At 48.2% G+C, this 22626-nt stretch overlaps 1 protein-coding gene and 1 non-coding gene across 2 annotated transcripts; both read left to right on the plus strand.

Annotated features, from left to right (window-relative positions):
* The first annotated feature begins 5833 nt into the window (after positions 1 to 5833).
* On the plus strand, positions 5834 to 5904 carry TRNAC-GCA (transfer RNA cysteine (anticodon GCA)). Its single transcript has one exon. It is a non-coding gene; the product is annotated as a tRNA-Cys (tRNA).
* Positions 5905 to 19061: 13157 nt separating this feature from the next.
* On the plus strand, positions 19062 to 22157 carry DUSP1 (dual specificity phosphatase 1). The gene is made up of 4 exons (XM_081520522.1): positions 19062 to 19660; positions 19937 to 20082; positions 20448 to 20667; positions 21101 to 22157. The coding sequence occupies exons 1-4, from the start codon at positions 19294 to 19296 to the stop codon at positions 21469 to 21471; spliced, it is 1104 nt and encodes a 367-aa protein (XP_081376648.1). The 5' UTR covers positions 19062 to 19293; the 3' UTR covers positions 21472 to 22157.
* The last annotated feature ends 469 nt before the right edge of the window (positions 22158 to 22626 follow it).

A 22626-nucleotide genomic window follows, 5' to 3' on the forward strand; every position in this document is an offset into this window, starting at 1 on the left:
GCCCTTCAGGATAGTGGTCTTGAGTTCAACATGGCTTTACCCCGTTTGTGGGGGCACAGGTCATGTGCCCAAATGACTCTGAGCCCCAGTTTTCTTGACTGTAAATGGGGAAAATAATAACACTGTCACCCGGAAGGCAGGTGATGCTTTCCTTTCTCTAAGCAGCTGGCCTGGAGCAGGTGACTCGGTGACGTCATTTCCTGTTCTTGTAGGCGGGGCAACAGGTGATGGGGCCCTGGCATTCCTAGGGCTGGGCCTGGGGTTTCTCAGTGCTCTAGGTCTCCTGGGGGGTCACATTACCAGGGCCCCTGCTCTCTGTCTAGCAGTGGAGAGACCACCAGGCAGAGTTCCTGGGACAGTGTGAGTGGGGGATGGACCTCAGCCTGGCTTTGTGGGCCTCAAGGTGCTGTGGGGTCCTGAAATGAGGGACCTGTGTGGCTTAGGACCAGCACCAGGTACTCTGAGCCTGGCCTCAGCGCCCTCAGCAGCAGCTGGGGGGCTCCTGCTGGAGCCCTTAGAGAACAGTGTAGCCCCGGGCTGTGTGGAGGTCTCAGTAGATAATGCGGCCCTTCGTGGGCTCTCTGCAGCCCTGTCTGGAGTTTCCTCTGAAATGCCCAGAGGCAGGCCCAGGTGACTGTGTCAGAGGGAGGACTTGGCCCCAGGATGGTGACCCAGTGGAGCCCCAAGGCCGGTCTCCGAGGGCCAGCTGGCTTGAGAGCTCAGAAGCCAGGCCCCTTCCTGGCTCTCAGGGTCTGCTCCAGGAACTCCCTGCTCCTGGGCAGCCCGGACCCTTTGCAGGGTCCAACCTGCTGGCCTGGAAGGGACCCGGGGACTTTGGAAGGGATTTTGGAGGGCTGAGCCAGACAGCTTGGCCCCTGCTGGCTTCGGCTCACTGACTCAACCCTCACCTTGACCTTTCCTTGCCCCCGGCTATTTATGGGTGTTTCCTGTCCCCTGAATAGGTAAAAAAAGGAAGTGAGAGAAGCTCAAGGCGTGGCTGCTTTATTTCTCTTTATTAATAATTTTAAAAACGACACGTGCTTGGAGTGAGAAATGCCACTGCCTGAGAAGCACACACTCTGAAAATCGAAAGTGCCCCACCTCCCCATCCAGAAGGACGTTGTGTGGGTTTGGCTGGAGCCCCACCAGCTCTGTCCTGAGTGATTGATTGTAGCGACCCATGCCCCACCCCACACACATACACACTGTCTTTGAAAAAACAAAAGCAGGGAAGCCACTCTATATACATCTACATACAATCTATATACATATGGGGCTTCCCTGGTGGCTCAGATGGTAGAGAATCTGCCTGCAGTGCAGGAGACCTGGGTTCGATCTCTGGATTGGGAAGATCCCCTGCAGAATGGAATGGCCGCTCACCCCAGTATTCTTGCCTGGAGAATTCCATGGACAGAAGAGCCTGGCTGGCTACAGTCCATGGAATTGGAGAGTCGAAGACGACTTCCACATTGAATGAATATACACTGAGTATATTGAATGAATATATCACATTGAATGAATATACAGTGTGACAAAACTACTCTCTGCTTTTTCACTCAGCAACAGATGCTGGACCTTAAAGATAATCCTTTAGGTCTGTAGTTTTCAGCCCTGGCCGGACATTAGAGCCCTGGGGCAGATACGGAAAGTCTCAGCGCTGAGGCCCCACTCTAAGTGAGTTACATTAGAAGCGCTGGGATAGGACCCAGGTGCCAGGGTTTTGAACCCAGGGGCTCCAGTGTGTGGCCAGGACTGAGAACCCTGCTCTGGGCTCCCCACCAGCACCCAGGAGCAGGAACCAACCTGCCTCGCAGTACATGGAGTGGGAGCTAATGTGACCAGGACTCTCTGATTTTATTTTATTTATTTAAGGCCAAGCCAGTCAGTTTATCGGAGAAGGCAATGGTGACATTGAATTTTAGGGGCAAAAGAGAAACGAACCCGGATTTATTAAACAGAAGAAGTCATGATTTGCACACGTTCTCTCAATGAATCTTCACAAAGATATTTGTCTCCTTAATTTACAGGGCGGAGAAGGCAATGGCACCCCACTCCAGTACTCTTGCCTGGAAAATCCTATGGACGGAGGAGCCTGGTGGGCTGCAGTCCATGGGGTCGCGAAGAGTCGGACATGGCTGAGTGGCTTCACTTTCACTTTTCACTTTCATGCATTGGAGAAGGAAATGGCAACCCACTCCAGTGTTCTTGCCTGGAGAATCCCAGGAATGGCGGAGCCTGGTGGACTGCCACCTATGGGGTCGCACAGAGTCGGACACGACTGAAGAGACTTAGCAACTTAGCAGCAGCAGTCAGTTTATGGGATCTTAGTTCCTTGACTGGAGATCAAACCTGTGTCCCCGGCACTGGAAGTGAGGATTCTTAACCCGGACTGTCAGAGAAGTTCTAGGATTCTCTGCTGTTTAAAGCTGACAGTGCTGAGTTCTGTCTGGGAAAATGAAAAAAAAAAATTTTTTTTTTTAATAAAGTCAGAGAAATATCCCCAGTGTCATAGTCTCTCTTTCTCTTTGGGATGGTTACTTTGCCAGGACTAGGACCAGGTGGGTTGAAGGTTCTCCTGCCTCTTTGTCAAAGAAACCTGTCAGTTAGGAACTGGAAGATGTCATCTGCAAGGACCCAGTGACTGTGTGTCCTGTGAAGAGCCACCCAACTTATCCTTGACCAAGTAAGCCCCATGGGTCACCTACTGTATTCATTTCCACAGAAGGAATTTTATAAACACTACCCCCATTCTGGAATTTGATGCTTTGACAATTGGAACTTACTAATGGTATATGTTAGTAATTGATGCTTTGAACTGTTGGAGAAGACTTTTGAGAGTCCCTTGGACTGCAAGGAGATCCAACCAGTCCTCCTAAAGGAAATCAGTCCTGAATATTCATTGAAAGGACTGATGCTGAAGCTGAAACTCCAATACTTTGGCCACTTGATGCGAAGAACTGACTCATTTGAAAAGACCCTGATGCTGGGAAAGATTGAAGGCAGGAGGAGAAGGGGACGACAGAGGATAAGATGGTTGGATGGCATCATCGACTCAATGGACATGAGTTTGAGTAAGCTCTGGGAGTTGGTGATGGACAGGGAAAGCTGGTGTGCTGCAGTCCATGGGGTTGCAAAGGGTCAGACATGACAGAGTGACTGAACTGAACTGAATGGTATATGTATCTGGGTCTGTGTGTGTTTACGTGTGCATCTGTGTGTATATATCTGTGTATATTTGTGTCTCTATGTATGTGTGTCTCCATGTACGTGTGTGTATGTCCATGTGTCTGTGCGTGTGTTTGTGCTTCTGTGTGTGTCTGTATATATTTGTGTGTGTGTGTGTATGTGGTCCGGGGAAGTATGTCTCATTCACCCTGTGTCCCGGCTGGCATGGTCTGTGGTGTGTCAGTAAATATCTGCCAAATAAAGGCCTCGGAATAGGTGGTGCTGTTTGCGAGACGCTGACTCCAGGCCCTGGACTCCGGCCTCACTGGCTTGGCCTTACCCTCAGCGACCCCTGTAGGAGGTGCTGCTGCTGTTCGCCCATCTCCAGGTGAGGAGCCGAGGTGGGGTGGGTCGCACGGTCACGGCCACTCTGTACTCCGCCTGTCTTCACTGCACGGCACGGCGCCCTGCGGGAGCTGACCGCCAGCCCCGGGGCTTCCCCTGAGGGATGGGCGTTTGCTGAGCCTGGCTCCCTGCAGGTCACGAGACAGACAGCTGTGACCTCAATGAGCTGTGCTTCATCTCCCCCGGGCCAGCGGTATTAGGGGTGAGACGGTGATCGTGACACCAACTGGTGAGTTTGGTGTTTACTCTGTGTCACTGTGCGATGACTTTGCACTGGGAGCTCATGTCATCCTCATGCTCCCAGGTGAAGTGAGTCCTTTTATTACCCTGTTGACACATGTCCTCCTGGTCACTGCTCTGCCGGCAGCCTCCAAGGTCCTGTCTGCGAAGCCCTGCAGGGTCTGGCCACTCTGCTTCCTTCTCCCTCAGCTCCCTCCCCAGGATTACTAGGATTCTGAGAATAAACACTAGATATTTGTTCTCAAGAAGCTTATACCAAAGTGGAGAGCCCGATGTGTAAAGCAGTGCTCACACTCCGCTGGGGCTGTGCTATGGAACTGTGACCCATGGCACGCTGTGATTACAGGGTAATAGCTATCCCAGCCTCCCACAACCCAGGAAGGACTCCTGGCCAGGTGTAAAGTCAATCTCAACCTGAACCTTGAACAGAGGCTTTTTAAAAAACAGCTTTATTGAGGTATACTTTAAATATCATAATATTTAAGTGTACAATTCAGTGCTTTGGGGGGTAGTTTCACCCAGTGGCGCAACCATCACCACAAATCAGTTTTAGAACATTTGCATAGTCCCCAGTCAGATGCCTTTTCCATGCCCATTTATAGGTAGTCCCTGTTCCCACCCAGCCCTACAAAACTTCTAATCTGCTCACTGTCTCTGTCGATTTGCCTTTTCTGGACATCTTATATAAAGCAGAATCATACACTATTTAGTCCCTTATGTCTGGCTTTGTTCATTTATCATAACATCTCTGAGGTCTATCCATATGGCAGCATCTGTCATTTGTCTGTTCCTTTTTCTTGCTGGACAGTTCTAGTGTATAGATTGACCACATTTTGCCTATTCATTAATTTGCCACATTTGCCAGCTCATTAATCAGTTGATGGACATTTAGGTTGTTTCCAGTTTGGGGCTATGATGAATAACACTTCTATGAACAGTGACTCACACCTCTTTGTGTGGACGTATGTTTTTGTTTCTCTAAGGTGGAGACCTAGGAGTGGAATTGCTGGGTCACATGGTGGGTTTATGTTTCCTTTTCTGAGGAACCATCAAACTATTTTCCAAAGATGTTGCCCCATTTTATGTTCCTACCTGCATGGTATGAATGTTCCGTTTCTCTACATCTTAGCTAACATTTGTTATTATATATCACTTTGATCACAGTCATTCTAGTGGGTATGATATAGATCTCATTTGACATTTGTGCTTCCTTAATGACTAATGAGCATCTGTTCAAGTGCTTATCAGTTATTGGTATATCTTCTTTGGAGAAATATCTGTTCATATTGCTTGCTTATTTTTTGATTGGGTTGTTTGTCTTATCGTTGAGCTGCAGAAGTTCTTTGTAAATACCAGATCACAAGTCCTCTAAGAGATTCGGTTTTGCAAATATTTTGTCCTAGTCTACTGTTTACCTTTTCATTTTCTTAACGGTGGCTCTTAAGCACAAAAATTTTGAACCTTGATGAATTTCAGCTTATTGATTTTTTTGATTTTATAAATCAAGCTAAGAAAGCTTTGCCTGACACAAAGTTTATAAGACTTTTCCCCTGTGTGTTCTTTTTAAAGTTGTATATTTTTATTTCTTACATGTAAGTTAATGATCCATTTTGAGTTAATTTTTGTATGTGGTGTGAGGTAAGGGTAAATTCTTCCTTTTGCAAGTGGACAGATAACCAATTGTTCCAGCACTATTTGTTAAACAGATTATCCTTTCCTCCAGTGAACTGCCTTGGTATTATTGTCAAAAATCAATCAACCATAAACGTAAGGGTTTATTTCTGAACTCTCAATTCTGTTCCATTGACCCATATGCCAGTACCACAATATCTTGACAATAACTTTATAGTGAGTCTTGAAATCAGGAAGTGAAGATCCTACAGATTTGTTCTTCTTTTTCAGGAATGTTTTGGCTATTCTAGGTATTTTTCATTACCACATACATTTTAGGATCAGTTTGCAAATTTCTGGGAAAAAAATGCCTGCTGGAATTTTGATAGTGATTATGTTGAATCTAAGGGCTTCCCCAGTGGCTCAGCAGTAAAGAATCTGCCTGCAATGCAGGAGACCCAGGTTCAATCCCTGGCTGGGGAAGATCCCCTGGAGGAGGAAACGGCAACCCACTCCAGTATTCTTGCCTGGAGAATCCCATGGACAGAGGAGTCTTGCAGGCTGCAGTCCACAGGGTCGCAAAGATCGAACACGACTGAAGTGACTGAGCAAGCGATGTTGAATCTATATATCAACTTGGAAGACCAACATTATCTTCCAATCTAAGAACATGGAATGTCTCTCCATTTACTTACAGTTTAATTTCCCTCAGTGAAATTTTGTGATAGTGTATAAGTCTCGTATTTCTTTCGTTAAATTAATTCCAAAGTATTTTATTCTAGTTGATCCCATTAGGAATTTTGGGGGGGGGCGGTGTGTTACACGTAGCCAGCAGGATCCTAGCTCCTTGACTAGGGATCAAACCTGTTCCCCTGCACTGAAAGTGCAGAGTCCTACCCACTGAAGTGCCAGGGATTTCCCTGGAATTAGACTCTGAATTTCATTTTTGGCTTGCTCATTGTTTGCTATGTGGAAATAAAACTGACTTCTATACATTGGTCTTGTATCTTGTGACCTCGTACTTGTTTACTAGTTCTCATAGTATCAACATTTTCTTTCAAATTCCGTAGGATTTTCTCCATATGGGATTCTGTCGTCTGAGAATGAAGCCAGTGTTCTTCTTCCTTTCCAGTCTGGATGCCTCGTGCCTGTTTCTTGTTCTTATGAGGCCCATTTCCGTTTGGGGTGTCTGCCTGAATTGCTCTTCCCCTAGATGCTCCATGGCTCACTCCCTCACCCCCTTAGGTCTTTACTCAAACGTCAATTTCTTGCCAAGGCCTTCTTGGAACACCCTACTTAAATTGAACCCCTCCCCCAACCCACTCCTACTTCTAACCCTTTTCTTACTTTTTGTATCAATATTTCTCTACAGCACTGACCATCTCAGACTTTATCCCTCTCCCCTCTCAAGATGGTCCTGAGAGTTCCCAGAATGGAATAATGTGCCTGGAAGAAGGGCCTGAGTTGGTACTCAGCCACTGCTGGATGAAGGAAGGCATAGAAAGCATGCCCTCTGGGTCTCTCAGATCCCTGCCCCACCCTTCTTGGCTGGGAGGGGAAGGGTCTCTACACAGACTTGAAGATATTCAGGAGGCAGTGGGTGGGGGTACCCAGGGAGGTTCATATATATCCATGCCTGCCTGAACACCCCAGCCACACCCAGACAAGGCCCCACCTAGACAAGGGATCTACCTGAAGCTTGATTTCACTGGAACAGAAAATGCGGGCACTCAGGAGATGGGGAGAACAGAGATGGCAGCCCAGTGACTCCTTCAGCCACTGACCCTTTGGAGACCATCCTCTGCCCCTGGCAACCAGGAAAACACATTCCCTCTCTACATGGGATTAAGGTACAGGATCTCTTTACACCCTCTCCCTTGTCTGGCGCTTGTCCCAGAACTAGGACAGGGGTTAGGTGGGGGTGATCCCAGAGCCCAGTCTAGGCATATGTGGGTGGGGGCTGTGGTGGAAAAAGCTCCCAGCTGGACGTCAAGCAATCCTATTCTGCTCTGTGTCTTTGCAGCAGAGTGGACTTGAGGCCAGAGAGTCAAGCCTTGGGTAGGTTTCCATCTCCATCAGATAGACCTGAGGAAGCTGCCTTATTCTGCGGCCGGGGGGGGGTGGGGGGCGGGGGGGGGAGTGCTCCCCTACTCTGGGCCTCCATTTCTTCATCTGCACAACCAGTGTAAGAACACCTCCTCTGGGCTGGGGACTCCCCAAGAAGATATTAACCATTAAAATATGGATTACATATTCATATAGAATATATATACTTTTTTAGTGAAATACACATAACATAGAAGTTATCATCTTAACCATCGGTTAAATGCAAAGGTCAGTGGCATTAAGTACATACCCACTGTTGAGCACCTCAAGAAGACACTCTCCTTTGAAAAGCACTGTCCATTCCCCAGGCTCCCCTCTGGTGTCCCACAGCTGTGCTGGGTGTCATCCTCTGCCCTTGTCATGTGTATCTGAGTGGCAAGATGATTTACGTGCTCTTCTCTCTCCAGGCTGAGACTATGTATCGTTCATCTCCTTGTCCCCAGTGTGCTGCACAGCTTGGCACAGAGTGGACACTCCACAACAAAGAGTGAGTTAGCCTTGTGGGAGGTGGAGCCATCATGGACCAAGCCATTGGTGCAGTTTCTCAGGGTGGCTCCGCCGGAGCATGACGGAGAGGGTCTCAAACCACGCATATCCCTCCAGGCAGCATATCCGGATCACTTAACCCTCCGGAAAGCTTTAAAGGAGGGTGCTAGTCATCTCCACTTTAGAGATGAGGAAGCTGGGGTCAAGGGAGGGTGTGTGACTTGCCCCAGCATCATCCTCTGAGGTTACTGGCAGAGCTGGGATTCGAACCCAGGTGCTGGGGTGGGGTTGCTCTAGTTTTCTTAAAATGATGAAACTTGCTAATTAATGAAAGCACTCTACATCATTAAATGCACTTTGAAAGTGATTCAATTTCACTTCAATTGTAAGTTATCTTTTATTAATATACCTTGATTTAAAGAATACCCTAAATTTGCATTGACAGGTTGCTACATGAATCATTAAACTGAATGCACAACTGCTTTATTACAATTCTTTTCTCTCCTCAGTGAGTCTGAAATGATTGAGTCTAAATTAGAGAACAGAACAGTAGACCTTATAAATGGCTAGTATTTCTAAGATACATCAGCAAGATCTCTGCTAACCCTTTGAATGAACCCTTTTACTTGAGTAAAGAACTTAGTCCAATTTAGTAACATTTGGATTTAAGGCTGTTTTTTCAAAGCCTATTAGCAGTTCTCAGGGACTGGCTCAGATTAAAATCAGTCAGCAGAGCTTCCAGAGTTCAAGTCTCTGTGGATTTGGCAGATTGCTGATGCCTCAGTTTCCTTGTCTGTGAACGGGGACAGTAAAGATTAATGAGTTGGCTGATGAAATAGTGCCCAGTGCCCACAGTATCAATTATTACTGTCTCAGCCGAGCTAGCTTCTTTCGCTGATAGCTTCCACTTCACTGAGTTCACCTCAAGGCCATGTGACTGGAATTCACGTTTTATTATGAAAAATTTCAGGCATACAGAAAGGGTGAAAGAAGAATATCAGTCACGGACACCCTTATACCCTACATAGACTCAACAATTGTTCATGTTGTGCAATTTAATTCATTTACTAGTATGTGTATTTTCTTCTGAACATTTCAAGCAAGTTGCTAACATCATAACCTTTTACTGCCAAACACTTCAGCATGCATCTTTTAAGAACTAGACATGTTCCTAAGCAATCACCAAAGTGAACATTTCTACAATATCATCTAACGCCTAATTCATATTCAAATTTCGCTTCTCAGCAGAGGGTACCTTCAAATTTTTGGATTTTTGCCAACCTGAAGGATGAGAGTCTCTCAGCATAGTTAGAATTTTCTTGTCTCTTATTGTGATTATGAATAAGCATCTTCTTACACATTCTGGGTCCTTTTGCAGCTCTTTTCCTGTAACTATCTCCTTGTGGTTTTTGTCCATTATAAAATCATATTTTTGTGTTTTTTTAATCTCTGTTTTTAAATACTCCTTAAATACCAGTGAAATTAGCCTTTGTCTACCATTTGTCTTTTTTTTTTTTTAATGTTGCTTATGAAGTTTTATTTTTTCCATAAAAAGCTTTTTTAAAATTTAGCTTTAATTTTTATGTAGTTGAATTTACCAAGTTTTTCTTTTATTGTTTCCGGACTTTGAGTCCTAAACTGAAAGGCTTTTCTCACTCCTATCTTATACAGGTATTCCCTCATGTTTTCTTCTACAAGTTTTAAGGGTTCACTTAAAAAAATCCGAATCTCTGGTCCACTGGATATTTATTCAAATGTATGGTGTGAGATATGGCTCTTTTTATCTTTTTTCCAAATGGCTGTCCAGTTGTCTCAAGATCACTTATTTAAAAGTCTATCATGTCTCAATGATTTGAGATGCCATGTTCATCATACATCGAATTTCAATATGTACTTGGGCACATTTCTGGACTTCCTATTCTGTTTCATTGCTCTGCCTGGCTATTCATGTTCCTAACTACACCATTTTAATTGCTGGGGCTTTATGATATGTTTTAATATCCGGTAGGACTTATCCCCCCCCACACTGCTTTTCTTTTTAAGTTTTTCTGTCTATTCTTGATTATTATTTCATATCAACTTCAGTATCAACTCCAGGAAAAACAAAAAACCAACCCATCTTCAGTATTTTCATGAAGATCATGTTAAATGGATATATTAATATTTACCTGGGCCATACTGAACATGTTATTCTTGGGGAGCTATCGTTGAGGCTCTGTTTTGAGTTGAATTATGTTTTGCCCAAAAGATATGCTTAAGTCCTAACCCCCACTTCAGAATGTGACCTTATTTGGAAACAAGGCCTTCACAAAGGTAATCAAGTTAAAATGAGATCATTAGGGTGGAACCTAATCCAGCATGACTGATGAAGATGGAGGCAGAGATTGGAGTGATGACTCTACAAGCCAAGGAATATATCCAAGAGTGCCCGCCAGCCACCAGAAGCTAAGAGAGAGGCCTGGGACAGATGCTCCCTTACAGTTCTCAGAGGGAACTAACCTCGCTAACACCTTGGTCTTGGACTTCTGCCTTCCAGAACTGTTAGACAATCAGTTTCTGTTGTTTTAAGCTACTCAGCTTGTGGTACTTTGTTTCAACAGCCCTAGTAATCGACTTTAGGCCCCCCAGAGGATCTCTTAGGCTAGAAGTGAGTTGCCAGCCATGATTTCAAGGCATCAAGAAGCATTTGTGTGCTTTTCTGACCCCAAGTGAGGCCAGCCAGACCTGTTTCTTGCCTGCCCGAAGTTGGGTGAGTGAACCAATGAAAGCATTGGAAAGCTGGAGGTGTGACTTCACTCTCAATGGGTGGCCAAACCCATTGAGGTCCAGGCCAGTGAATGAATCATTTGTGCAATGTGGCTCAGTGAGTCAGGGAGGGCCAAGCAGAAAGCTGGTGTTTGAGGTCTATTTCCTTTCCCCCTTCCTTAGGAATCTGGAAGCAGCCCCCTAAAAGTCATCATCCCATGAAATGACCGCGAAATGATACAACATTCTACCCTCATGATACACCCACTGTGTGCCATGGGGAGATAAGGACAAAGGACTTAGAAAGAGGGAGTGCCAGGCCCTAAGCAGCGCCTCTTACTCTCTGCGTGCCTTCAGACAAGTTAGTTAACCTCTGAGCCTCAGTACCCCCCTCCTCTTCTTGTGGGGGTGGTTAATGGTACCTGCCTCACAAGGCTAGTGTCATTATCTAAGAAGAAATGTATATAAACCACTTGGCAAAAGGCTAGGCTCATAGCAAGCGCTCAGGGCTTAGTCGCTCAGTTGTGTCCCATTCATTGCGACTCCATGGACCGTAGCCCTCCAGGCTCCTCTATCCATGGAGTTCTCCAGGCAAGAATACTGGAGTGGGTTGCCATGCCCTTCTTCAGGGGATCTTCCTGAGCCAGGGATCAAACCCAGGTCTCCCACGTAGTAGGTGGATTCTTTACCGTCTGAGCCACCAGGGAAGCCCAAGTGCTCAGTAGAGATTAGCAATTATTAGTAAAAATTGCCCCCAAATAACTTAGCCATGAAGGCAAAATTGGTAGGCACAATTTCTGAGTCTTTAACTAGGATTCTGAACACACCACTGGTAACTTTTCCTTCTCCTTCCTTCAGGGGAGAGTTTGGAATAGACAAACTATGACCTCATTTGCTCCCTTCAACACTAATTAATGTTTTCTAATCATAAAAAGGAAATTATGTCTCAATTCATACTCTAAAAAAAATTAACAACAGAGATCTCTCACCTCTCACTGTGGCGTCAGTTCCCCTGGTGGCTGGGGCGGGGCTTGGGACCGTGTTGGCAGGCGGCGCGCCCTCGGTTCAGGGCTGGGCCCGTCTGAGTCACAGAGCCCTGCTACTTCCTGGTCCCTCTCCTGGGCTCCTGGGTTCATCGGCATGTGTGCTGGGGACCCAGAAAGACAAGAAATCTTGTCCCTGCTCCCAAGCTAGCGGTGGAAATAGAAATGGTTGGCCATGGGGCCTGTTCACACAGGCTGCGGGGCTTCATCTGGTCCCACATCAAAACTGAGAGCTGGGCTCTTGGGATTCTTACTGCCCCCATTCTGTACGGCAGAAAACTGAGACTCACCTCTCAGGGTCTGAGTGGTGCATCACTGAGACCCATCTCGCAGAAGTATTTCATCCAGACATTTCTATTCTGCAACGGTCTTTGTTTCCAGGGAGACAGCCTCTCCTCTGGGCATTTCCCTCACTTTCCTCTCCTAGCTTGGGGAGGGCCCCTTTTCTGGTCTTTCTGATTTCTATTCTCTTAGCACCTGGGCTGCACTTGTCTAATTGACAAATCTGTCCCCCTGACAGAACGTTTATTGATGAAATGACTGTATTGCTGTAATTCCTACCCATCTGAAACCTTTTAACTTCACTGTATTCTACTGAACTAAGAGGTCAGCAATTCTGAGACCCCCTCCCCTCTTTAATGTATACACAATTAAGAAAGAGAAATGCTGGGGATTTCCCTGATGCTCCAGTGGTTAAGAATTCGCCTTCCAATGCAGGAGTTCAACCCCTGGTGGGGGAACTAAGATGCCATATGCTGAGGAGCAACTAAGCCCATGTACTGCAACTACTCAGTCCACATGCCATGACCAAGGAGAAGTCCGTGTGCCGCAACTAGAGAAGCCCGCTCTCTGAAGAAGATCCCAGTGCCACAGCAAGACTAGGCGCAGCCGAATAAATAGGAAAAAACTAAAAAGAGGGAAATGCTGGCTATTAACGACGTCAATCAACTATGCTTTGCCTCTGACCGTAAGTCTATATTCCACTTTGAGGAACATGAAAATATGAAAAGTGTGTTTTAGGCTCCATGAAATATATTGTAAAAGCAATTGCTGCTTTAGAACGCATCCTAGGGAAAGAAGATTTTATAGATATCCATATATTAATAATAACAAAATTCACTAAATATCCTGTGCCAAGCATTGCTCTAAAGTGCTTTTCATCCATGATCTCATATCAGGAGTTGGCAAACTTTTCCTGTAAAGGGACAGAAGTAAATATTTTAGGCTTTGTGAGCCAGACAGTGTCACAGTTACTCACCTCCCACTGTAACGTGAAAGCAGCCACAAAGGATAGTACCAATGTGTATAGCTGAATTTTAATAAAACGTTATTTGTGGGCAATGAAATACGAATTTCATACAACTTTCGCGTGTCACAAAAACATTCCTCTTCTTTTGATTTTCCTCCCAACCATTTAAGATATAAAAACCATTCTTAGCTTGTGAAATATACAAAAAGGGAGTGGGCTAGATTTGGCTCATGGGCTGTAGTTTGCTGACCTGTTTCATATGATCTTTGCATCAGCCCTACAAGATAGATGATATTATTGTCTTCATTTTATACATCAGGCAACTGAGTCTCAAAGAGGTAAAGTAACTTGTCTGAAGACAACTTGGTAAGTGGTCAAGCTGGGATTCTAACCAAGGCAGTCGAACCCTGTAACTTGCTTCCAGCAAGTTACCTGAAATATGGTAAGTAGGGCTTATCCTAGATATGGTTGCTTTTTAATACTTTTAGCTTTCCCCTCAATTACAAAAGTTCCACATTTGTGTTAGAAAATTCAAATCATACAGAGTTATAAGGAAGAAAATGAAACTAACCCCACCCTCCAGAGATAAACACTTAAGGTTTTGTACACAGAGTTCACACAGTGTGGACTAGAGTTAGAATGTTCTGGACACTGTGTGACTTTGGATAGGTTGCCTAATGTCTCTGGGTCCTTGTCTCCCAAATGAGGGGGCTGACTGAGATGATGCACTACTATGGGCCTTCCCGGTCCTGACCGTAGTGATCTGTTTTTAAGGATTGTGCAATAGAAGCTGGTTCTGTCCTAACTGCCTGGGTGTGGAGGGTGAAGTCACCCCTTGCCAGCCCGGCTGCTGAGTGTCTGTGGCTACGTGTGCGCTCAGGAGTTCAGTCGTATCCGACTCTTTGCGACCCCATGGATTGTAGCCCACTAGGCTCCTCTATCCAGGGGATTCTCCAGTCAATAATACTGCAATGGGTATTCCTTTCTTCATACCCTTCTCCAGGGGATCTTCCCTGCCCAGGGATCAAACTCCAGTCTCCTGCATTGCAGGTAGATTCTTAACCATCTGCGCTACCAGCTGTGCCTGTGGCTGCCCCAAATCCCAAACACTGAGCGACTTTAGAGAGGCAACAGGGACACCAGGGCTGGAGTCCGGGGTTCTAGGAGGCTTAGGCTCCCTCCAGGGCTGGTGCCAGAGGCCACTCTGCCCAGTGAGCAGAGCTTCAGGCAAGCTGAGAGTCAGAGGCTTCAGCCAGAGCTGGGGGGATGCATTTGCAACAGGCTGGGAGGCCTTACAGACTGGGTTTCCTACTGCAGGATGCCTGGGTCCCCCTCCATGTCGCCATCAGACAGGACCAGGGTTTAGATCTGCATCTGATGATTACCAGCTGTGTCATCTTGGGCACATTCTCCTCTCTGAGCTGTTTCCTTGCCTGTAAGATGAGGATAATAATCACCTTATGGGATCATTGACTGCTTCATGAGATGATGATATCTGTAACGCAGATGGCACGGGGCGAGGCTTCATGAATGGCCATTTCTTCCCTTTCTTAATCTTTTCAACAGCACCTCATAGGAAATTCTTCTACCATGCTACAAATTGTGGACCTACTATGTGCCAGGCACTGTAACTAGATAGTAGAGTGGGGAGATCAAAGATCAAAAGAACACACTTTCCGGCCCTTAAGCAACTCAGGGTAAGATAAAGATCTAAGAGATGTTTACATAATTAGAAAGTTCTGGACAAAGTCCTCCAGGACCTAGGGCAGAAGTGATGGTGGTGATGGTTTAGTCACTATGTCTTGCAACCCCATGGACTGTGTAGCCTGCCAGGCTCCTCTGTTCATGGGATTCTCAGGCAAGAAAACTGGATTGGGTTGCCATTTCCATCTCCAGGAAATCTTCCTGACTTAGGGCCCAGGAATCAAAGTCCGGTCTCCTGCATTGCAGGCAGATTCTTTACCAACTGAGCTACGAGGGAAGCCCTAGGACAGAAATTGGAGAAACCAAAGAAGGCTTCTTGGGGATGGCACTCTTGGATTTGGAGCCCTAAGGAGAGCATCCTGGCATGGGGAGGGGGGCAGTGTGAGCAAAGGTGTGGGGGTGGGAAAGGATGAGAAACACACCCAGGGGTTTGCCTAGAAAGCAAGGCGAGACTCAGTGACAGCAGTGGGGGCAGGGCCAGATGAAGGGGTGGGGCCCAGTGGTGGGATTTCCCGGGATAGAGGGAGTTACAAAGGGTACTAAGCAAAGGCAAGAGCTGCCTGCCACACAGCACAAGGGAGACTGTACAAGGGCTATGGATCCCAGAAGAGAACATGAATGGTGGGAGCCAGCACCCTCTCTTGAGAGCACCCCCTCCAGATGGGACCCACACCAGGCCCTCAATGGATAGTACTCCTAAGAGCCAATTCTGACTCCAGTGATGGATCTGTTTCTTTGACTTTAACCTTTGTTTTTCATTGCTTTTGTTATTATAATCATATATATAATGACCTGCCTCGGGGAACCCTGCCCCTCTCCTAGAAGAGATTAACACATTCCCTCTCAGAGGTTGGCCATTCCAGGAGATGTTTGCAGGATAATAGTCTTTACTTCCTCAACTCCTCCCCGCTCTGTCCTATAAAATAACGGGCATCCTGACCCCCTGTGCTGGGTCCTGCTGCGCTTAGTTGCTCAGCTGACTCTGTGTGACCCCATGGACTGCCGCCCACCAGGCTCCTCTGTCCATGGGGATTCTCCAGGCAAAAATACTGAAGTGGGTTGCCATCCCCTCTTCCAGGGGATCTTCCCAGCCCAGGGATTGAACCCATGTCTTCTGCTTTGCAAGTGAATTCTCTACTGTCTGAGCCACTAGGGAAGCCCAAGAAATACTGGAGTGGGTAGCCTATCCCTTCTCCAGGGGATCTTCCCAACCCAGGAATCAACCTGGGGTCTCCTGCATTGCAGGCGGATTCTTAACCAGCTGAGCTAGAAGACGGTTATTTTGAGACATTAGTCTGCCATCTTGGACTGGGTGGCGCTCCCAGTTTACAAATGGGGAAACGGAGACTCAGAAACGTTAAGCCACCTGCCTGCCAATGTCACAGAGCAGACAGTGAGCTGGGGCTACTTTCTGACCAGCATCTGTGGGAACACCACTTTTTCTCCTCCAGTGACCCCAGAACAGGTCCAAAGTCAACTCTGAGGGCAGGATTTGGACAGGGATTGTAGGGTAATATCAATCCTGGCTACAGAGCGTCTCCCCACAGCCGCTAGGAGTATATGTCCTTACTTCCATCACAGGAAGGAGGGAGTCAGGGCACGAGAGGAAAAGTCACTTTTCACCGTTAAGTCACACATTAACGGTGCCTTCAGGTTTATTCCTGAGCACATCTAAAATCAGGAAGAGCCCAGGTGGGAAAGACCAGATTCTCTCCCCTGAGTCAAAATCCCTTGATGCTCTTTCATGTTCCTCTGCCTACCAGGACCACAATTCCAGTCCCTTCTGCCTCTGCAGTCACCACAGAGCAGATTATGTTGGGCCTCTCTTTGGCTCCATCTCCAACCAGAAGTAGCACCTCTACATCCTGGACTGAGGGCCTAGGTGGCTACATCTTTACCACCAGACTCCCTAACCTGAGCCATTGGGTGTTGATTGGTCTCAATGAGGGACCTCTGTACCAATCACACCTATCAGCATCCTGTGGTAACCTTCTCCCCAGGCTCTGTTGCCAAATGCTGAAACACAAAATGGCATGATTATATAAGAAGTGCTCTTCTGGGAAGGGGAAAACCAAAAGATCTAGTGAATCATAACAAGAAGGAATGGGTAGGGTCTGGGTTCCTTGTACCTATCATCTCTAACTTGGGCCTCAAATCATTCACAAAGTAGGCAGTTGTAAGACAATTGTTCAGATGTCAGTTTAGAGGCTCATTAGGGGAAGAGATTCAACTAGGCTCACCCAGGAGCAAAATGACAGCATGGGGTTCAAGCTCTGCTCTTCCTAGACAGGCTAGAGAGGAAAGCCTTGCAGAGCCCAGCAGACACCTGACTGTAGGGCCACACTGCTACTTACCGCTCTAATATTTGTACCAAAAAAGTTTGCTTTTTAGAAAATGTGTAGGTATTAAAAACTGCTCTTGGTAAAAACACACACACACACAAAACTTGGGACAGATCAAGTTGGTATGCTGTGAAAAGTCAGCAGCTGTAACATTTCATGATTCAATGCATAAAATATGTTGAGTTCCTCAGCTGAATAAGTAGTATAAACAAATACTTTCCTTTTTTTTTTTAAAGATACAGGGCGGGTGTTGCCATTATCTAAGGACCTCTTTGCTGTCCTCAGCCAGTGTTCACCTGAAGGCCGAAAATGCTCTTTTAAAACAAGCACTTAGCCTTTTAGTTTTTTAGAATTTAGGCAGAAAGTCTAAGCATGTGAGAACACAGAACCTAAGCGAGGCAAATGCAGAAGTTGCCTCTGCTGATACAATCAGCAGATCAGCGACACAGGGTGGCGGTGAAATCCCCGCTCTCCTAGAGGAGCGGGGAAGTAACCACAGAATGTTCCTGACTCAGCACCCCAGCCTGATGGCGCAATATTTATGTTTGTGTACCAGGCAAGTCAGTGCCGCCGGGTGTGGGGAGGTCGGAGGGCTCCACTAGGGCCCAGGATGAGGGTGACTGCATGGGGTCTCCCCACACCTTTGTCCAGGTCCTGTAAATCCTCCTAAAGCGCTGTAGGATTGTATTTCAAGACCAGCTCACGTTAATGGCAAGAACCAGGGCCCCGGGGCTGGACCGGCCTCCTGTTATCAGTTGCAGTTCCCAGCCCAGCACTTAGTAGGCGCTCAGTCAATACGTATTTAGGGACTGAAGGAAAATCCCCAGGAGAAGGGAATGGTAACCCACTCCAGTATTCTTGCCTGGGAAATCCCATGGACAGAGGAGCCTGGTGGGCTACATTACAGTCCTTGAGGTAGCAGAGTCTGAAAAAACCACCACAAAAAGCTGAAGCCGCTCAGTCTTAAGCAAACGTGACCAGAAACGTGCCCGGAGGCCCCTGGGGGGCGCTGTCGACCCGCACTGGGGGGTCGCCTCCCCCAACGCCCACCGCCCTCAATCCACAACCGCGCCCTGCGACCCCCACCCTCATTTCAGACCCCTGAGCCGCCTTCCTAGGCTCACAACCACGTAAGGACCACATGACTAGGAAAGACATTTTCCTGTTTGGGGTTTGGTTGGACGGCATTTTGTTACATGTACATTTTAAAGTAACAGGAAAGCCTGGGGAACAGGAATGTATTTCCTTCAACACCCCCACCCCAACCTACCCCGGTTATTGGACCGACCAACTCAATTTTTCTCCGACCCTCACTTCAGTCTCCCCTCGGTCCCTTCACCCCAGGCAATGCGATCCTGGGCAAGTATAATAAATCGCTTCTCGGGAACTCGTGTTTCCTCGCCTGCCAGGTACGAGGAAATGAGAGAAAGGGGCCCATGTGTACGCAGTAACAAAGGAAGCCGCTTTTCGCTCCGGTCGGCGGAGGAGCGGGCGCCGGGAAGCAGCGCGGTGCAAGGGAGGAAGGGAGGGGAGGCGGGGGCAGGTGGCACGCGGCCCGGTCTCCCAGCCACTGGCACACGGGAGTCAGCCCTCGGCTGGCAGAGCGCCCACCCTCTCCCCTCCCCGCTGGGCCCAGAGAGCGGCGCGGACCAGGCCCCCAGGGACGCGCCAGGCGCAGGCCGGACGGCCGGGCGGGGGCGGGGGCCGGAGCCCGAACCCGAGCTCTGCCAGCGGACCCCACTCGGAGGCCGCTGACGTCTTCGCCTTTGGCTGCTCCGGCGCCAAACCGGGCAGGGCGGGTGACGTCACCACATCAGTCACGTGACTGTCATTCAAACAAACAATCCCCTCCCCCCTCCCCGCGCGCGCGCGCCCCGCCCCGCCCCGCCCCGCCCCGCCCCGCCCCGCCCCGCCCCGCCTGGTTGTGCGGAGCCGCATATAAACGCTCTGCGCCGGGAAGGGCTCGCTGCGAAAGACTTCGGGGCTCTGGGTGAAGCGCGGGTGCGAGGGCCGTCGGGAGAGCAACGAGGCGGTCGAGAGTCCCACACAACGACCCCTCGCTAGGTCCAAAGGCAGTTTGGGTTTGGCGCAAAGAAAACCGGGGTCGGGCTTTTCCTCGAAAGCCGTCTTCCTGCTCTTCGCTTCCCGGGACAAAGAACACAGGACGACTTGCACGCTGGGGGCGCTGGGGCCGGCCATGGTCATGGAAGTGGTCTCCCTGGACGCCGGAGGCCTCCGGACGCTGCTGCGGGAGCGCGCGGCGCAGTGCCTGCTGTTGGACTGTCGCTCTTTCTTCGCTTTCAACGCCGGCCACATCGCCGGCTCGGTCAACGTGCGCTTCAGCACCATCGTGCGTCGGCGGGCCAAGGGCGCCATGGGTCTGGAGCACATCGTGCCCAACGCCGAGCTGCGCGGCCGCCTGCTGGCCGGCGCCTACCACGCCGTGGTGCTGCTAGACGAGCGCAGCGCCGCGCTGGACTGCGCCAAGCGCGACGGCACCCTGGCCCTGGCCGCCGGAGCGCTCTGCCGCGAGGCGCGCGGCGCGCAAATCTTTTTGCTCAAAGGTACGCCTTCGGGGACGCTCAGGGGCGGGCCGCACGCCCTCCGCCGCCTAGTCTGGGGACCCCTGGTTCTCAGCTCCCGGAGAGTTGCTCCACCTGGAGCGCTTGGACGCCTGAGTCGCATTGTGGGCACTTGTTGGCTTTGTTTGGCTCTAGGAACAAAGACTCGCCTGGGCCTCTCCGGGCTAAACTTCCAGCCCTGGTGGATGGGGAAGTTGTATGAAGGTACCCTGTCTCGGCGGTACTAATGGGAAAAAATGTGTCTCTTTGTGTTCCCAGGAGGATATGAAGCTTTCTCTGCTTCCTACCCGGAGCTGTGCAGCAAACAGTCGACCCCCATGGGGCTCAGCCTTCCCCTGAGTACTAGTGTCCCTGACAGCGCCGAATCAGGGTGCAGTTCCTGCAGCACCCCACTCTACGATCAGGTTAGTAGGGGGCTGGGCCGGAGGGGAGAAGGAACAGCTGGCAAAGGTGGCAGAGCCGCGCTAGTGAAATATAGAAAGTGACATGCAGCTTTATTTATAACAGGGGACACGGAGATTTTATTTATCCCATGGTTAAATGGTATGATGGAGCCGAGCCTCTAATTGTTGGCGCTACAGAAATTAGCTTGTTGGCCCTGCCTAGGCAAATGGGTTTAGTCCCCTATTTATTTACACTCTTAACAACAGTGCTGTGAGGTTCACCCAGTATTGAAACTAACTTGTCCAGCAGGGAGATTTTGTGGATATGGGCACCACCATTGATGTTAACCAAAGCTCGACAAGTGTTGGATGTTTCTGGATTTCAGGGTGGCCCAGTGGAGATCCTGCCCTTTCTGTACCTGGGCAGTGCCTATCATGCTTCCCGCAAAGACATGCTGGATGCCTTGGGCATCACTGCCTTGATCAACGTCTCTGCGAACTGTCCCAACCATTTCGAGGGACACTACCAGTACAAGAGCATCCCCGTGGAGGACAACCACAAGGCGGACATCAGCTCCTGGTTCAATGAGGCAATTGACTTCATAGGTAAATGGAACAGATGCCTGGGACTTTGCCACACTCCTTCTGTTTTAGTGACTGAGACTAAACTCTATGGCAAGAACTTGAGCAACATAGTTTTAAGCTTTCCTCTAGATATTAATATCAGTCTGGCATGGGCTTCATCCCTGCAAAATACAGGTTTGATGTCCCACTTTATAAGTTAGCAAACTGAATCTCAGAAGATTCAATTGATCTGTCCAATATCAATCTGCTTAGTGGTGATACCCTGCCTGGGTTTAAATCCCTGGCTGTTTAAATCTACTGTGCCCACATTGCCTTCATGAACAGTATGTCTGTGATGACATGAGGTGATACCGACCATCCTGGACAGAACACATGTGACATTTCTTAGACACCTGGGGTTGGTTGGGGTCATTCTCCTGGGCTCTCAAATAACCAGCTGCCCTTTGTTTTCCAGACTCCATCAAGAATGCTGGTGGAAGGGTATTTGTCCACTGCCAGGCGGGCATTTCCCGATCGGCCACCATCTGCCTCGCTTACCTCATGAGGACTAACCGCGTCAAGCTGGATGAGGCCTTTGAGTTTGTGAAGCAGAGGAGAAGCATCATCTCCCCCAACTTCAGCTTCATGGGCCAGCTGCTGCAGTTTGAGTCTCAGGTCCTGGCCCCGCACTGCGCGGCAGAGGCGGGGAGCCCCGCCATGGCCGTGCTTGACTGTGGCACCTCCACCACCACCGTCTTCAACTTCCCGGTCTCCATTCCCGTCCACCCCACCAACAGTGCATTGAGCTACCTTCAGAGCCCCATCACGACCTCTCCCAGCTGCTGAAAAGCCATGGGAGGTGATCTTCACAACCCACCGGGATTCCAGGCTCCTTCTGGAAAGTGGAAATGCAATAACTCCAGGGAAGGGGGCTCGTGAGGGCTGGTCCTTATTTATTTAATTTCACCCAAGTTCCACTGGGTTCCTGGGCAGTTGTAATGATGACTTCGTGCCAAGATGTTTGCTGAACTCAGCACATTTCGGGACCAACATACAGTGGGTACATCAAGTCCCTCGGACAGAAAGGGGCAGAAGAGAAAGGAGTCAAGTGTGAGAGCCGATTTCTTTTTGCTTGTCCCTGTTTTCTGAAGACACTTTTCATGCTTGACATACCTACCAGTATTACCATTCCCGACAACACATATACATATGAGAATATACCTTGTTTTATTTATTTTTGTGTAGGCGGTCCACCTTCACAAATGTCAGTGTCTACTCCTAGAAGAACCAAATACCTCAATTTTTGTGTTTGAGTACTGTAATATCCTGTAAATATATCCTAAGCAGGTTTGTTTTCAGCACTGATGGAAAGCACCAGTGTTGGTTTTGTTTTGTTTTTTAAGTTGCCAACAGTTGTATGTTTGCTGATTATTTATGACCTGAAATAATATATATCTTCTTCTAAGAAGACATTTTGTTACGTAAGGATAACTTTTTTATACAACAGAATAAATTATGGCATTTCTATTGAAGTCTCGATGCTTTATTTCTTGGTCAGCCCCTCTGATTCCTTCCCCATCACTGAAATAGGGGAAAACAAGGTCCTCCAGAATGTGTTTTGGCATCTGATCCCATACTCCCTGGTGGCCCCTCAGTCTTACAAGATGGCTGGGTTGCCAGGGTGGTAGACAAATGTGATCAATTATTTTAAAAAAGTACTAGAACTAAGCTCTTGGTATTGAAATTCAAGTGTCTGCCTATGTTTTTCCCAACTTGTCACACAGGGTACCCAAGTGTACCCAGAGCCAAAGTTAGGAATAAGTGGCCATTTACTTGGTTGCTTTTTTCATTTAATACCTTCCCCCAGGATAATCTTAAAAAGCCTCCCTCCCTCCTCTGATCTCTACTAAAGAGATAAAGATAGTTTCCCAGTACATTTGCCACAAGTGTGTTTCTATGATGTGCAAGGTGGGCTGTGCTTACCCCCAGAATAACTCAGCA

This window comes from Giraffa tippelskirchi, chromosome 8, assembly GCF_054371585.1.
Source record: "Giraffa tippelskirchi isolate mGirTip1 chromosome 8, T2T-mGirTip1v1.2.pri, whole genome shotgun sequence".
Classification (NCBI taxonomy): domain Eukaryota; kingdom Metazoa; phylum Chordata; class Mammalia; order Artiodactyla; family Giraffidae; genus Giraffa; species Giraffa tippelskirchi.